The 17,177-nt window shown below is 37.0% G+C and overlaps 1 protein-coding gene across 2 annotated transcripts in view; it reads right to left on the bottom strand.

The window, feature by feature from the left end:
- Positions 1–261: 261 nt before the first annotated feature.
- Positions 262–17,177, bottom strand: part of SLC6A2 (solute carrier family 6 member 2) — a 55,412-nt gene continuing 38,496 nt past the window's right edge. For both annotated transcript variants that reach the window (XM_058846126.1, XM_058846127.1), the window contains 9 exons: positions 16,342–16,445; positions 15,526–15,650; positions 14,681–14,793; positions 12,034–12,162; positions 9,289–9,388; positions 5,798–5,898; positions 3,847–4,014; positions 2,044–2,115; positions 262–671 (listed from right to left, as the gene is read on the bottom strand). In XM_058846126.1, coding sequence (XP_058702109.1) covers positions 648–671; positions 2,044–2,115; positions 3,847–4,014; positions 5,798–5,898; positions 9,289–9,388; positions 12,034–12,162; positions 14,681–14,793; positions 15,526–15,650; positions 16,342–16,445 — 936 coding nt within the window. In that variant the 3' untranslated portion in view covers positions 262–647. The remainder of the gene's footprint in view (positions 672–2,043; positions 2,116–3,846; positions 4,015–5,797; positions 5,899–9,288; positions 9,389–12,033; positions 12,163–14,680; positions 14,794–15,525; positions 15,651–16,341; positions 16,446–17,177) is intronic.

Here is a 17,177-nt window from a genome sequence, read left to right as displayed (position 1 = left end):
GAAACTGGTCAGAAAATGGCATGGACATGTACAGCAAAGACAGTGTTCTTCACCAAGAGAAGGAACTAATAACAAACCACTGAAAATGAAGCACTGAGTCTTCGCCTCACAAGGATGCAACCTCACATCCCAAAGGACAGCATGAAAAGAAAGCTAATGACATGAGTACATAGTTAAAATTGCTCTTTTCTCATAACTGAGGTGTACTCTTTCCTTAGATATAAGAGCGCTCAGGTGTTGTTGGTTTAAAATAGGTTGTGGCATGAATATCTGAAGAAGTTATTACTGTCAGAAAAGTTTAATTCACTTTTTCACAATAAAAAAGCACTTAACTTATGCTGATTGCTCTATTTGTCTGCTCCCCTTTCCTCCACTTCTGCCTATAGCAAAACTCACAAGTTTTGGTCATGTAGGGATCTCATGGCACCAAAGGATGCAAGAAAAATTAAATGGAGTCTTTAAAGATCATTTGAAGCCAAGTAATAGAAGGGAGGCATTGACAACAGAGAGCAGATGTCTTCCCTCAAAGAGTCAGTAGATAAGCTCTGGGCCAGCCTGGTCCAAGCATAAATGAGGGAGCTTTGAACTTGACTTTTCTGTTTTCTTAGTTTAGCTGAACGTGGGCTTTTTCCTTGATCTGTTGGTTGTCATATTGTTAGCCAGTGTTGGAGCTGTAAGGAAACAGAAGTGGTTGTTAAATTACATCATTGATTCAAATGATGATGCTGACGGATACATTTTTTGACAAATCAAGAGTTACAAAGTAGTTTCAAGATAATGGATCGATTATTCACTCAGTAGCTAAATTTCTGTGCAGTCCAGTTTGCAGTGAGAAATGCTCTGAATGTAAAGGCTACTTAGTCAGCTCTCAATTCAGTTTTAAAATTAAGAACTGACAAACATAAATTGGAATAAAATACTTGTATTTGTTTGGTTACAGTAGGCACTGTTTTATTTACAATCTTAATCATTGTGAACAAAACACTAAATATGCTTTAGCACTAACAAAGCCATTCCCAGCTGTTCATTGAAGATGGCAGCAAATTAAAATGCTCTCATGTTTGTCATGGTTTAAGGTAACTTTAATAGTTTGCTTCTGAGGACAGCCTTTTCTAATTTATGCAAAATTAATTTGCTACCTTTTTGCCATAGAATTGTGTTCAGAAGACCAGCACTGTGGAATGGCTGTTTATAGCCTTTTCACACAGGAACATCTGCCCTTGGAAACACTGAGTTACAGCAGGAACAGTAAATCATCTGACAACTGAGGGCAGAAACAGAAGAAGGAGAAGGCAGGAAGAAGTGCTGTGCTATTTCATATTCTTGGCCACATCAAATAAATTGTGGTCATGAAACAGGAAGCTTATTTGTGCTTTCATTCTGCATCCCATAAATCTACACAGATGATTTCCTTTAAAAGCCAAAATTTACTTCAAACAATATCTTTCAGAATAAGCAAAACCCAGATTTATTTTTCAGTATCAACATACAAACCAGCACTATATTATCTGGGTCATGTTTTGTGGAGGTGTGTATAATTCTAGTTGCTTTCAGCTTTGAAGACAGAAAGTGGTCCAGAATGAATGCTGATAACTGTAACAAGCTTAATATTTGCATCCTTTTTATCTTCTACATAAAGGAGTTTGAATGAGCTCATTTTATTTGCTAAAAGGAAAGCAATATTTGGAAACCTATAGTATATTTTCTGTGGCTTATGAAGTCTCCAGAAGTGTTTTCAATCCACTCTTGTCCTGTGAGGAAAGCCAAGTCCATGTAACCTATGTCCATGACATTATGGGTAAGCTCTGACACTGGATATTTTTTTGCTGTTTACCATGTATTGTGGGACATAATTGCAGTTTTGGAAACATGACTTGATGCATGTGGTACTGAGCCCCCTGCATCTTGTCATGCTAGCAGAAATAAAGAACTACAGACCTGCAAAGGCATTCACCATGAGGAGATTGGTGTAAACCTGTAGTTTTTGCTAAAGACAGGAAAGGGTTGGTATCAGGAAAAGAAGCATGTGAAAGGTGCACAAACCTTAAACTGCCTGACATTTCCTTGGGCCACGAGTTGGTGCTCATTTTCAGGTGTGATGCAGTAAGCTAGTCTCTAAACCAGACAGGAAGAAGAGGAAAAAGTCAGCCATATGAACTGGGATTATGGATGTAATCCCCAATCTATAGTGGGGAAGTAGCATGAACTTTATTTAAAATGGTAACTTAAATCTTTAATATCACTGCATCCTGTGCCTTTACTCAGTCACTGAGAGAATAAGCCTATTATAAGCCCTCGGGTGTTAGCCTTTAATATAAGAAGCAACAGTAGAAAGTTTATGCAAATACTAAGTCCAAATATTTAGCAAGTGCATATAGAAGAGAACATCAGGAACAAATTGGTATCACAGGCCTTAGATTCCCTAAATTCATGCTTTTCTGTTAGTGGTGTAAGAGGGCTGGACAGTCCCAGAGTGGGAGAGGAGGGAGGTACTGGTATTTCCCAGCTCATCTCCCTTGTCTGCCCCATGCTGTGCCCTTTGAGATCACATGCAGATTTTGGTTTATTAGGAAGTTTCAACCAGGTTAAGGAGTTCCAATTAGATTAGGTTCATACTTTTCCCCATCCTTTTAAGAGTGTCAATTTGGGGCATCATATCTTGAGCTAGTTACTTGGATGTCATATATTAGCCTTTTGCCATGGAGCTCGTGGGGAAACTGAGGAGTTGCTCTTTGCAGGAGCAGTAACAGAGAACCAGAACTTGCTAACAATACAGATAAATGAGAGAATGTGGTTTTGGCCAAAGGCTTCTGCATCCCCATATCAGTAAACTTGAGCAAGAGGAAAAAAGCCTAATGGACCGGCTTTTGTCAATTATTCCTAATTATCTCAAATTATTCTTTGAGACTTAAATGCTCCTAGAAAATGTGTTTGTAACCCTCCCTCAAACAGAACAAAACAAAAGGCTTATAGAATTGCTGGAAATGAGATCTAGACATTGTGCACAACACTGAGAAGTGGGAGCTGATGAAAACAGGGCAGCTGAGGAGTTCCCACTTTGGGGCACATTTCTGAGGTGAACATTACATGAGAAGATTGTAATGTTTCAGAGCCCTTTGTTCCTCTGGGTTTGCTGGGTCAGTGTGAGGGGGATGTGACCTGTCTTTGTAAAGGCTGAGAATCTATTTTCTGCTTAATTCTGTGTGTGGTGTTGGTTCGGTGATTTGCCTAAGAGCATCAAAACCTTTCTACACCACTGTGTAAGTGTATCTCTAGGAAAGGAGAGCAGTAGAACCAGTTGTAAGTCAGTGGGTTTAGATAAAATTATAAAAAAATAGGTGAGATTGGTGTACAATGGTGAGGAGGCTTCTAAGCACCCTTAGAAGTTTTAAGACTATAGATAATAAGTGAGGGTATATAGACAGTGAGGGTAAAGTTAATATGATGGTAAAAATGATATGGTTAGTGAACCTTAATCCTGTGCTATTTTGAACTGACAAATAAAAGTACAGAACAGTTTGAAGACCATACCTCATAGCTGAATAAGAAGATACCATAATTTGTACATTCTTAATAACAAAAATCTAATCTCATCAATTGGATCAATTACATGCATAAAAAATAATTTTTCACAATTATTATGGTGCTGTCTGGAAAGCTAATTTCTGTCTAGAAACTCAAACAGAATGCAGTAATCCTATCTCAAACCACTGATCCACCTGACAGATGGATTCAAAAGGTCACTCATAAGTAATAAGTTTTGGGAGAGAAATAAACTGCCAACTTAGACCCAGCCATTTCATTTCACAGCAACATTAAATGACATTTGATTAGTGTTCCACTTACTTCTTTAAAGGTTCCACGCACATTCATAAATTTATAGATGATATAGGCAGGCACAAGGATCATTGAGGATAATGCTATTCCCCAGCCAATGCGGTTTGCCCACAGAGGGAAGGTGTAGTCATCATAGGTCAGAGGCTTGAAATTTATTATGCTGACTATCACGACAAACTAGAAAAGAAAGTATAAAATGAACCACAGTTTCAAGAAAAAAACTACACAGGATCGATTTGTTTTTACTTTCTTTGTTTTCCAGGAATATTAGACTTCCTTTAGAAGCTTTGTACCCATTTTTCAATGGGAGGCATAGTGCAAACTCCAGCACGATACATGTACTGAGGAAAGGTACAGTAGCCTTATGGCCTGGAAAACAAAGTTGTTTTTTTAATTCCTGTGCTTCCCTGTCTAGTGCTAGATGCAAGAAGGAAAGAATGGGATACCACCCTACTTCTCTCCTGTTAAATCCATATGGGTTGTATAACATGCAGATATCCTTGATTTGGTTCTTTGGGGCTATATGCTCTGCTCCACATTTCAATTTCCAGTTAAAATGTTTTGGGCCTAGGGTTTCAAAGACTATACCAGGATAGTGTGAGTTAAAGGGAGATGATAGTGTGGCGTCTGGTTAGAAAAATACCAGTTCTATTCTCTGATTTTTCTTGGGATTACACACATAGCTGCAGATAACATGGAGAAAGAGCCTCAAGAACTTCCAGATGGAAAAAAAGAAGTGTGCATTGTGATAGCTGAGAGATGCAGTATTTACAGACTTATGCTGACCCTTATGCTTTTAGGCTTTAGACTAGGAAGTTATTGTGGCTCTTTTACCTTAAATCTAAAGATTTAAGACATCTTAAACTACCTGAAAGGCTAACTTAAACTACCTGATGGGCTCTCTGCCTTTAGCTAGATTGTTACAACACTCATGATAAAATGTAAATTTTCAACTGTCTCTTTGTGCACAAAACCTAAGGATTCTTGCTCCAGCATTTTCCCATTCTGCTCGAGTCAGCCTCCCTGAATGCTGCAGGATATAGTTCCACGCAAGTTCCTTTATAGAACTGTGTTTAAAATGATAATTAATACAGGCTTGCTAGGTGCATATGGATGAATTGGGGTTGTAGCTTTTACATTTAAAATATGTGGACTTGTCCTTAAAGCCTACCCAGCATATATTTGCAATACCAGTACTGCTCTAAGATTGCACAGCTTTAGTGCAAGTCATTGTCTCTTAAAATCATAGCAAGGTCAAATTTCTGTATTGTTATACTGACCTTTTGATTTACAAATATGCACTGGAAGAGATTACAATATAAAACTCTAGGTTAGTACTGAATCTAAACTTTACACAAAGCATCCAAATTCACACTTTGGGATATCTTTCCCTGATGCAATGGAACACTTTTCTTCCCAACAGGCAGCTTACAAGGAGTATTTTATACAATTCTTCAGTGTTTCACACAGCTAATTACAGATGTAGTTGTATTTTAATTTTTCTAAGGTGTCGATTTGGGGACCTTGGTATCCGCCTATCAAAAATAAATTCTTGCTTATTACATAATCTCTTACCCCTGGCTAGTTTATTTTCCCAATATTGAAATGTTTGTACTTAATATGCAGAGGTGCTGCAGGGACAGGGAGGACACTGCCCTAAGTGTCCATTAAGAAAAGCTACCTTCTTAAAATGATGCTAAAATGAAGGAACAGAGGAAGACCACAACTACCACAACTTCTCTTTCACAACTGAAATGTATATTATGGTAATAATGATTATATTACAAAATATAACCAGCTTATAATTTCAAGGAGAAAAATGAATTAAATTGGAGCGTCTTCTATTCATCCCAACAATATCTGGCACAGCAACAAGTATCTTGCTCTAGGTATCTACTGTATATTCTGGGAAGCAATGCACTAATATTCTTTCCATGATGGAATAATTATCACCACTTACCAATAAAAAAGCAGGACTAACAAATTTCCAGCACAGCCTCCAGTAGAGCCCTGGTTTGAAACCCATCATTTGTTGGATGTCTTCACTGAATCTGTCCACACCTAGAATGGATGTGAGCATGAGACCGACTGCAGTCTAAACTGATGAGATGCTGGCATACCCAAAATATCTGTTTCAGAAACTAGGCATGAATGACTTCCAAATCAGAAGACATAAGAAATAACAACATTAATCTCCTTTCAATGTCTAGATGTTTTTGACATCACTGTATCTGATTTAAATGCCTGTGAACATTTAAGGCTTCCTGCAGACAGCATCATTATCTCTGAAAAGAAGCATTTCACAAATATCTAGAATTTAAGTTGCAAATAGGATGCAATTATTAAAATAGTTATGGAGTTTTGTGACCTAATTCCTCTATGCTGATATGAGTCTGCTGCAGGAAAATGTAAACCCTTACTTACACAAACTGCTTGCTGATAATGAGGTAGATTAATATGATTCTTAATTTATCAAAGGAGATTTCTTTGTTCAACTTAAAGGCATATTCAACTTTCAGTGTTTCATTGAACACCATAATGTTCTTTACATCTATTACAATTATAATTTCATATTTATGACTTTTCCAGAAAACTTGGGCAACTCTTCTGTTTGTTGTAAATATGTACAAAACGACATCACTTTAGAATGGGATGATTAACACTGATATAAAATGGGGAAAAAAGTATCCTTCTGTGTTTTCTGTAAAAAGAAAACAATCTCTGACTTTACACATTATATTATTATATACATATTATATATTACACAGATATTGGCTCTGTGCATTCTGTCATGTAAAACTATTTGTTTATAATTTATTTTGCTCAGTGTGTTCAGGAAGTTAATTTTTAAACATGAATCCATTAGGTAAACAGCAAAAATGCAGGTTTTTTGCCATGAATATTTGTTTATTAGAGAGAAAGTATAGTTTTCCATAAGGATTATTTCTCTTTATGTGGATCAGTTCAATACAATTTATTTAATTTATTTAATGTAAATAATTGGGACATCTTGAGTTAGTCCATTGTATGTAATAGGATGCAAATATTTTCAGGGTGTGAACATTTAAGTGTAAATGTCTTGAAAAAATTCCAGCCCCCAGTATTATGTCCAGGTGAAGAGAAATAGCCAAGATGGATCTGCAAATGCTCTTTAAACTTAATCTGATTCTATTTGCAGTGCTTTCTGTGAACTTTAAAGTGACTGAATTTTAACTGCTATGAACACTGAAATTTAACATCGTGTAGAAGGTCAAAGACAAGGTCTATGTATATCAGAATTTTATTCATATGTTTCCAGATGCACTTGGAGCTCAGACAGTGCTTGGTGCCCAATTTCTGCTGAAATGGGGATGAGTAGGCCATGCTCTCAGACTGCACTTTTCCACAAAGTGCTTTTTCAGTACTGCATGTTGTCAAATAATTGTTTAAGAATCAACCTTTAAGCAGAACAGCTATAGCTACAGATGATGGTACCTGTAGGATTTGGTTTCAGAGACACCTAAAATTTATTATCAGCAGCTAGTTAAATACCCAAAAATAGAACATTCATCAGAAAGATGATAACGGGGTCACACATGAGGAAAATTGCTAACAACTTAGCATTCATAACTAAGGTACATCTGCACTGTAAAGCAAACTAGCTCTCCCTTCTCTTACATATACAGTTGGCCTTTGCAAGAAGAAACTTTACAGTAAATGATCATAGGTATAATTTGAACTAAATTTCCATGTTTTCAGTCTGTGCCAAAATGTCAATGCTTGCCTTTAGGCTGACTTAATATTCAGCTAGGTCATTAAGGCAAGAGGGGTCTATCAGAAAAAAGAGGCAGACAAGATCATGCCAGATTTAATAAGTTTAAATAGCACCTGGGGCTGTAATAAGTTCTTTATAAAGCAACAGGTCATGCTGTGTCAGTAGAAACATCTGTCAGCTGCTCAAGAAAAATGAACAGATATTTTCCTGATTATGGGGAGGCTGCGGGAAGAAACGAAAAAAATTATAAAAGACAGAGAGTGTAAAATAAAATTTTACTTTGGCCTGATTTGTGAACCACATACAAAGCTTAGATACTATAAAGTGCAGTAAATCCTGTTTTAATAGTAGCAGAAGGTAACTTGCCCTTAGAAACTGAAGAAGCCTCTGCTTCCAAGCTAAGCTGTGATCACTTGTCCACATTCAGCTTTTACAGGGATTAAAGACAGTTGTCTGTGAAATAAAGTGCCTTCATTATTTTGAGAGACAACAGCCTGTGTGCTGCTTGCTCCATGCTGATGTTGGGTGACAGAATTAGTGCATTAAAGCTAGAAACTATTCCTTTAGTAGAACAGCTATTGAACAGCTTTATACATGAATAGCATTCTTTCATTTCACTCACTCTTCAACAGTTTTTTAACTGCAAGATAAAGTTTGTTTGATTAGAAAAACATGGTGAGCAGAATGGATGGATAAAAAGTGACTGAGGTAAATAGCAATAAGAATCATAATGTTTAAGAAGCCTCTGAATCATACATTAGCCATAAACACTGTGTCTGAATAAAAACAAAGATGGTTTTCAAGAACAATCTTATTGGGAATCAGGGCAACTAATTCAATACAGACTTAAAGGGAAGATGATTTGCAGGCTGCTGTGACATTGAAACCTGGTAATAGTGAAAAGACATGTGATCAGCCAGGAACTAAAGCATGAGAATAAAGAGGACATTAAGAAGGAAGAGGTCATTTTTTTAAAGGTGGCTTTAGCACATCACTGCACTCTGATTGGCAGAGATTGATTCCAGTCTAGTGGCAGAGGTCAACTAAATCCTCCTAAAGCTTGTCATATTTGGGATAAAGTAAATCACTACTCCCTTTTGTGGCATAAATTAGCATTAAATATTAGAAATAGACTTGCTGGTACCTAGTATGTTGGGTATTTCATACCATTCTGTGAAATAAAATAAACTACCAGTGTTTTACAGTGGAGTAGAATATTGTCTCAAACAATAGGGATTAATGTAGGAATTATTATAACTCTCCAAGCACTACCTTTATTTGTATTGTGTGGGGACTGCTTGAGACTGGCCCTGGGGGAGTAATGAAAAGTGAAAACCAATGAGTCTGTATTTAGGCTAATCAACTTTGAAAGCACCAAGTCTAAACCTGCTACTGCAAGTCACCAGCAATACTAAAAGTTGTAAAATACTGGCAAAAGTAGTAACTTTTCCATCCCATCACAGTCCCTTTCACAAGGCTGTTTGCTTTGGCTTTGTGCAGGGTCTCAAAGCTTGGCCCACTGAATATCTGCATTCCTGTCACTGCTTGTAAATCAGGTGAAAATCTCTCTGTGAAATCTGACTTGTCATGGTTTCATGTATACAGGGCTATGCTGTTCTCTCTTAAAATGATGTGTAAGCCTGTCAAGAGCACTTGGAATTTCAGAAGAGCTTTTGCACATGCAAAAGGAAGCTTACCATAAAACCAGGAAACTCCAATTGCCTCCATTAGAACAGCAAACAATATTGAAGTCCCAGCTGCAAATGTGTCCAGAAGTGTGAGCACATAAATTCCACCCTGCAACAGGGAGTTAAAAGATGCAAGAAAGTGAAGTTACAAAGAGAATCATCTCAGTATTTTTGTATCTATTTAACAGAAATCTGCTTTACTTGAAGCATTATCTTAACCCAAGTATTTTAATATGGATCTGATGCTGCAGACACAGGTCCATATTTGCATACAAAAAAGTGGAATCAGACTTGCAACTTTTCTAAAGAGGCTTCTTTTCTCCCATGTCCTCACTTCTCTGGGAAACAGAAACAGCTTAGATCAGTGACTTCTCTAGGCACGTCTGTTCAGTGGAAGTCTGGGGAAACGATCAGCAGCTTGTAGGGGAGGGCCTGTCTGCAGCAGATAATGAAGAACTTCCTAAATTAATGTCAGGAATGGAGCACTCCAGGAGTTTCCATAGGCCATTATGAGTCAGTTTCTTCCTCAGGCCATTTGTTCTGCAGGCCAGAATCTGCACTGTTGCTCTGATTTCCCTTTTCCCCGACTGCCTGCATCTCTCTTGCCCACTGTTCCTCCTGAGGCAGAAGAAGATGTTGATTCTGTCACAGCACAGCAAGAAGCTGCTGTGCCCTCTTCAGTCTCTGGGCTGTGGTATTTGCAAACCTTTGCTCACTGGATAGAGCCAACCTTGTCTTCCTTCACAACAGCACATTTTGTGCTTCAGTGGTTCATGACTGAGAGCTGGAAAGCCATTTTCTGAAGTCTTGTTTCACTGATTTTTTTAACCTGCAATTTGACTACGTTTTGCTGTGTTTTACAATGTAGTCTGTTATCTGTGTAAATTATTTCTCATTTTACTGAGTTTCAGCTAAAAAGGAATAGAAAACCATTAGATCCAGATTTGTTTCAAAATGAACCTGGATAAAGTGTGTCAGAAAACTCTCTGTCACATGTAAACATCTGAAGGAATTATTTTCTGTGTTTTCAACCACCAATGGTATAAGTAGCACTTGTATTGTTTAAATATGTAGGTGATTTTAGTCTCTGTAATCAGCTGCCTTTTTATTTTTTTAAGGATGTTTTTTCTGAAACAGCTGTGCATATTTACAAAAATAGGGAGACCAGTACTTAGGCCTCGTGTAGGTTTTTAATTCTGTGGGGACTTGTCCGGAAATGGAATGAACCTTGGTTGTTCTTTTAGAAAACTCTGCTTATTGAATGACATTTGAGATTGACCTCTTGTTTTTGCTCTACACCTGCTCCAAATTAATGCCTTTGCAATCAAACTTACTAAAGTGAATTACTAATATGATTTTTTAACTAACATGTTTGTTTCAGAAACAGCTACTTTTGCAAAAAAAGCCTTAAAAATTCAGGGGGCAAAATCAAACAATTTCATGTGATGTTCTCACAAGGGTTTTCCTTTTTATTTTTTATACATCAGAAATGTTGTTCTTTAGTTACATAAACCAATACATTTGGGCTATTCTGGACAGTCTTGTGAATTCCAGTTAGAGGAGTGAACTTAAGTCTTAACAGGTGCCACTATTTAAAAGCTGGAGTTAGGTCATTATCTGAAATAGCTTTAGCTCATTTGGAGGCAGTGGAATTGCACCCACTGGCACCTGTTCACATTCTTAACACTGGATTTCTTCTGATACTGTACTTCAGGAAGTTTTATTCCAGTAGAAACTTTAAATAAAGAGGACCATGTTCAGTTATTAGGGATCAATAGAAATAGCATGGTATTAAAAGGATAGGTATTTTAAATGACATATCTGTTTTTAGAGTCTCAAATTTTCCTCAGTTTGAGGAAACTGGAACAAAAATACTGGGGTATTTTAATGTAGAAAGAACTTAGTTATTCATAAACTTATGTCATTTCAGTAATCTTAATAACAGATGTGGAAACCGTTTCTAGGAATGGAGAGAGGTATAGATCATCTGCTTTCATGGTGGTTTTCTCAAGTTTCTGTTGTTTTCTGACAGTTTTGGCATCTTTGTTAACAATTCTCTCTGCTTTTTTTATGGTAAAAAAAAAAAAGAGAAAATTATTTTCTGCCTAGAGCGCTGTGATTCTCATTCCTTAATTAATTGTAAGAAGCCAGAGGAGACAAAACATTCCATCTGATGGTAGTGATAAATGCAGGTTCCTAAATGTTCAGGATAAGGTTTCTGTGCTTTATATGGTGCTAAGAGTAAAAGATGTCAAGATCTAGGTAGACGAAGGAACATTAAGAAAGAAGGTGGGGAGAAGAGATAATTATTCTACACTTCTTCCATAAGAAGTGAGGGACTCTTACCTTCTTTGAGAAGAGAACAGCCAGATGGTCTGGTCACTTGAAATTCTTAGTTCCTCACAGAGGAATAAGCACTCTACACAGTTCTATTTATTGTGACAAAAAAATTCAAAACCAAACCAAACAAAAAAACCCCAAATGAACACAAAAGAAAGCACACAGAACCAAATAAACTCAGCAGTAGCACAGAGGGCTCTTCAGAACAAAGACTTGTAGGCTTGGTTGATAGCAAATGATCTTTGTGATGTGCCAAAAACCAGAGGAACTTCATATATGTAAGATTAAAACTGGTGTTCTGGACAGAAGTTTTCTAAGATCTAAAACTTATAATAAAAATAGTCATCTGAACCTATCCATATTTTAATGGCATTTTGAAGGTAACATTTGGATGGAAACTTTTGTTGTACTTACATTGGTAATGCAAAAAAGGGCAAGTAGGAAAGTGCCAAAAGAAACACCAAAGGTGAAGAGCTTTCTGTGCTGCTTCAGGAGGTGGAAATCATCTGCCAAGCCAGTGATGACAGCCTCCATCCCACCCATCTGAGGAAGGGAAGATAAAAACTCTGGTTAAACACTATTGACTGTTGGAAATACAGGCTGAAGAATGCAAAGCAGTTTGTGCAATTAATACCCAATTTCAGATTTCTTTCAGCTGTAAGTCGCTGGTGGAATGAGGCTTTGTTTTCTTCTGGCAAAGGACTGAGCCAGGGAACTGGGCATCAAGAGGGGTGGTTGTTGCCTCCACAGCTGTATCCTCTGAGGACTCTTTGCTGACTCAACAGAACAATAAGTAGACAGTACTTTGGGGAAAATAATATGCATTTTAATATACTCTGGGAAAAAAGCTGCAAGCTTAAGTAACTAAGCTCCTTAAGATATTTCTTAAATAAAGACAGGCACGACAAGCACCTAAAGGAAATATACTTGAACAAAGATTCATATTAGCCATTGATTAATGAAAGCTGGTTTGACAAAAATCTTTACAGACTTGGATGAATTACTACAAAGGAAGCTTGATGTAATTTTTTTTTTGCTGACAACATGAAAGAATTTCGCTTTGCTTTCTAGAAGTTAGTGAGGAGCATTAGCCATTGTTTTGCAATACAGGAAAGGTGCTTTCAAAGATTTCATTTAAATTGCTGGATTATGTAGGTGGTTATGAATTTTAATTTCTTTTCATTAATGAAAACATTCTGCCCTCACTCCAACAATGAAAATTAATTTCAATCTTTTATCATAGTAAATAAAAGTTTTTAATATTTTGGAGAGGCTTAATTCTATGATTTTTGTGATGTTAAGAAACCGTGGCAAGACCTGGTGTGCTTGGTGTAATACAATAGTTAGTTAGCAGGTACTGACATAGCCTGTCCCTTTCTTATAAGCCTTTGATTAAAATATTCCTGGTTGAAATGAGTAAGAGAATTATCACCATAAGTACTACAGGACCTGAGTTTTCTTTAGGAAATTATGACAAATCTTGAGCTGGTAAATCCTTCTTCTTTTAAAAGGAAAAAACTAAACTTGGCCATAGTTCACTATTTCACTGTATTTTAATTAGCTCCAGAAGAAAGATTTTTCTCCATGTGTAGGAAAATTGTGTTCTGCAATCTAAAGCCTCGTGTCTTTGTCACTTCTAAGTTTCTTTACATTGCCCTACACTTATCTGCTGTTCCAAAGTTAACTGTTTTGGATCTTGATACTTCTGAGCATGAATTTTCTTCTTCTTCTTCATTCTGTCCTTTTCCTACTGGTCATTCATATCCTTTCACTGTGCTAAACCCTTCATTTCAATCCTTCATATTTGCTTACATTGTTGAAAAATGGCCAAGCTACAATCCCAGATATACTCTTCCTTCAAACTTTTGTCTTAGGATCCAGATCTTAGTCTGCATAGACAAACTTCATTGGATCTTAGCTGGAATCAAAAAATCCAAACAGTTAGGAAATATTTAGACCTGAATCTGACCTTTACAACTCAGCCCTCACTCCACAAGATCTCATACAGCTATTTGCCAATGACTATCAAAGCTTCCTGCTGCAACCTCATTTTTTTTTTAATTTTGCTCTTTTCCATGTCAATTAATTCTTTCCCTTTGTTGTCCTTGAAAATAAATGAATTTTCCTGATGTTGGAATACTAAGAAACCCCTACCCTACTAAAGAGAATGAAAGTTTGTCCCTGGTTCTCTATTTCTTAAAGACCCTATCTGGTTTTCCAGAAATTTATCAACCTTTAAGTTAAATATAACAGGATGTCTTGAGGCCTCTTTGGTAGAACAAAGCAGTATAAAAGTTGTCTGGAGACTTGGAATATTTTCTGGGAATCTTTCCTGGGATGAAGTTTCTGTGATCTTGAATATCACGATGTTGTAAAACTCATCACATTAAAGAGCAAATACATTTGTTAGATTAGACATTTTACAGTAAGTTTATAGGAAAATGAAACCACTGTGGAAATATTCTGGTGTGATTTTAAAATTGTGATTAAATTTACAGGAAGTTCTGTATCTTGGCTTGTAGAAAAGCAATGGGAGGAGTACCTTCAAACATTGTCTATTTTGAGCAGATTAGTGGATTTCAGCACATATAATAATCCCTTCTAGAAACCACTCTACTCAATGTCTTACTTGTGTTTTGCAAGCAGGGCTCCAAAAGCTTTTTCAGGTTCACAGTAGTAATAGTTATAGTAGTGTCATACCTTTAAATAGTAATAACTATTAAATAATTTAAATAAGAATAACTAAGGGGTCATAAATACTTTAAATAGTAATAACTGTTGATGAACAGCCTCTCTGTAAAGTCATAAAAAAATAGAAGGGAGGAAATATTTACTGGCTTGTCAAAGATTTAATAATTTCCTTAACCTCTTAATGATGGAAAGTCTTTATAATACAGCAAGAAATAGTATTGCTATGTTGTCTATGACTGTGAAAACAGATTTTGGAAATGTACAGAATGTTTACTTGAAATTTAACCCCCTGTTTGAGGCTGATGGCTCTCTACTTCCAGAATATGACAGGAAAAGAGCAATGTTAAGGCTAGAAGGAAAAAATACTCACAGAACTGTCGATGCCAAGAGTAAGGAGCATGATGAAGAACACCACAGCCCAAAATGTAGATCCTGAAAGAGTTGAAATTGCCTCTGGGTACAGGATGAAAACTAAACCAGCTCCTGGAATAGAAAAGGGGAAACAAAGGTGTCATTACATGATCTTTCTTATCTTGACAAAAGTGATCATTTTAATAAGATAAATCATGACTAAGTTAACTTTCATTTCAGTCCTTGTCATGCTCTGAGTACTGGATGAAACAAAATTTGCATTATACCAAAATATATCTAAAATGCTTTATTTATTTACTTATGATGATTTGGTATTAAAAAATCCCTATCCCATTGTTTTCCACTTTGAAAAATATTTTATGGGATTTGCAACTTTACTAATTATTTTTCATCTGTGTAGTGGAGAAGGAATTATGTGGATGTGGACTTGTCTGTTTGGCAAGAGAATTCTTGGATGTGATGAGAGCTGCAGAAGCTGAGACCGTGGGTTACCTGTTCCCAGTGAAAGGACTACAGAGCTGGTCTTAGCAGAACCATCCAAACCAGTCACCTGTGGCACTGAACAACAATACTTTTGTAAGATACTGCCCAGTGGTTAATTCCTGTTTGTTGAATGGGCAAAACCTGTGGGGGCAGGATGCTGGGGCACCTCAACTGAGTAGAGGTGAGGTGAATCAATACCATTTAGAGTTCACATTTTAACAACAGCATTCTAGTTCCAAGAAAGTTGATTCAGTTCACTTCCATGAGATTTTCACACACTTGTTAGAAACAAATATAAACACATTTACAAGGAAATGATGGGGGAAAAGGGTTAAAATTAATATAGAATTAACTTCCTACCTTCCGTAGCTACATCCTCAATTTTAACTTTGTGCTCATGAGCCATGTAGCCCAATATGGAGAAAATTGCAAATCCTGAGATGAAGCTTGTGACACAGTTAATGGTGCTAGTCAGCAAAGCATCCCTAAACATGGAGAGAAAAACCTTGAAGAACGAGATAGGTATTTTCTTTAACATTTTCCCCCCCATCTTTCAGTTCACAATACATTTGTAATACATGTACTTTCTGATTTTATATTTCATTGGAAAAGTAATGCTTGTTTTCATTCTAAAATAGAATGTTAACAAAACATCTAAATGCTGGAATTTCTCAGAAGCTGCAGAGTAATTCTGGTTCAATTTCCACAGTGGTGACTCAGCAAAACACCTACAAACTGACTTGATTTAAAGTGCATTCCTAAACTGGAGCACAATGTAAAATATCAGAAATATAATCCCAAAGCACAGAAACCCTTCTGGAAGCTGGAATCTTTCTGCTTTTAGCTCCTGCCCCAATAAGATTTCATCCTGTGTTCACTGTTGCGCTTAATGGTACTTTTGAAAGGCAAACACCAGCACAGTTTACACAGCTGTCTAAAGTCCAAATCTAATCCCATTCTGCTTTGGAGAGCAGCAGATATCTTGGCAGGTTCCTGTTACTAAAATTTCAGTAAGGAAGACAGTGTTTCAAGATTTGGGTTGGTTACTATGCCTACACAAAAATCACCATCATTAATTTATGACTGAAGAGAAAAAGATAGCTTAAAATTTATTTCAGGTCCAGTCAGAGTAAAATAGTATAATTTTGCAGCAGCAATGGAAGAATAGGCTCTTACCTGTAGCAGTTGTTGTCAAACTTATTGTAACTGGCAAATGCAATTAGAACGCCAAACCCAGCTCCTAAGGAGTAAAATATCTGAGTAGCTGCATCGATCCATACCTGCATAATGACACCAACATTGCCAGTGTCAGCTCAGGCCACAGGGATACAGCAGGAGAAAAGCAAGACAGCGGGCTTTTGGAGAACATTCATGCTAACAGGCGTGTCCCATGGAGCATGGCTCTGCTCTGGAATGGCCTGACCTGAGATGGTGAGGCTGGAGCAGGGGCAGGTCCCCAGAGTGCACACACACTGCTGCCCTGGTGGGCTGGCCCCTGGGACAGGTACATCTGACATTTTACCCAGCACTGAAATGATTGCAGGGTTTTTCTCCTGGGTGACAGAAATACACTTCCAACAGTTCTTGTTCTAAGTTAGTCTGGAATGTACAACCAGAAAACTAAAAATAGTTAATGGGTCAAGAGTTATAGGACATTTTCTTTCCCATACTTCCTTTGTGTGACTGTCAGTGCGCTCTACACGATATTTTCTTGATTCAGGAGCTGAAGCATGACTGATGTGCTGTGAACAGAACCACGCAGATTTATCTCTCAGCTTTTCTGCTTAGCTGCAGATAGAGTTATTTCTGTGATAGTCATTAAATTTCAGTTTAGATGCAGCTTGCTCATTTTAAGGATTGTCCACCAGGGAAAACATTCTAAAAGCTACAATATTTTCTAAAGTGTCCCTCCTACCAATATCCATGCAACCAGTCAGGAACAATGCCACAGTCCTGGTTCCCTGAATCAGAAACCTGAAAATAGTCTTGGTTAATGAGGGTTTACCCTTTTC

This window comes from Poecile atricapillus, chromosome 10 (genome assembly GCF_030490865.1).
Source record: "Poecile atricapillus isolate bPoeAtr1 chromosome 10, bPoeAtr1.hap1, whole genome shotgun sequence".
NCBI lineage: Eukaryota > Metazoa > Chordata > Aves > Passeriformes > Paridae > Poecile > Poecile atricapillus.
This window is presented reverse-complemented; position numbering and strand designations above follow the sequence as displayed.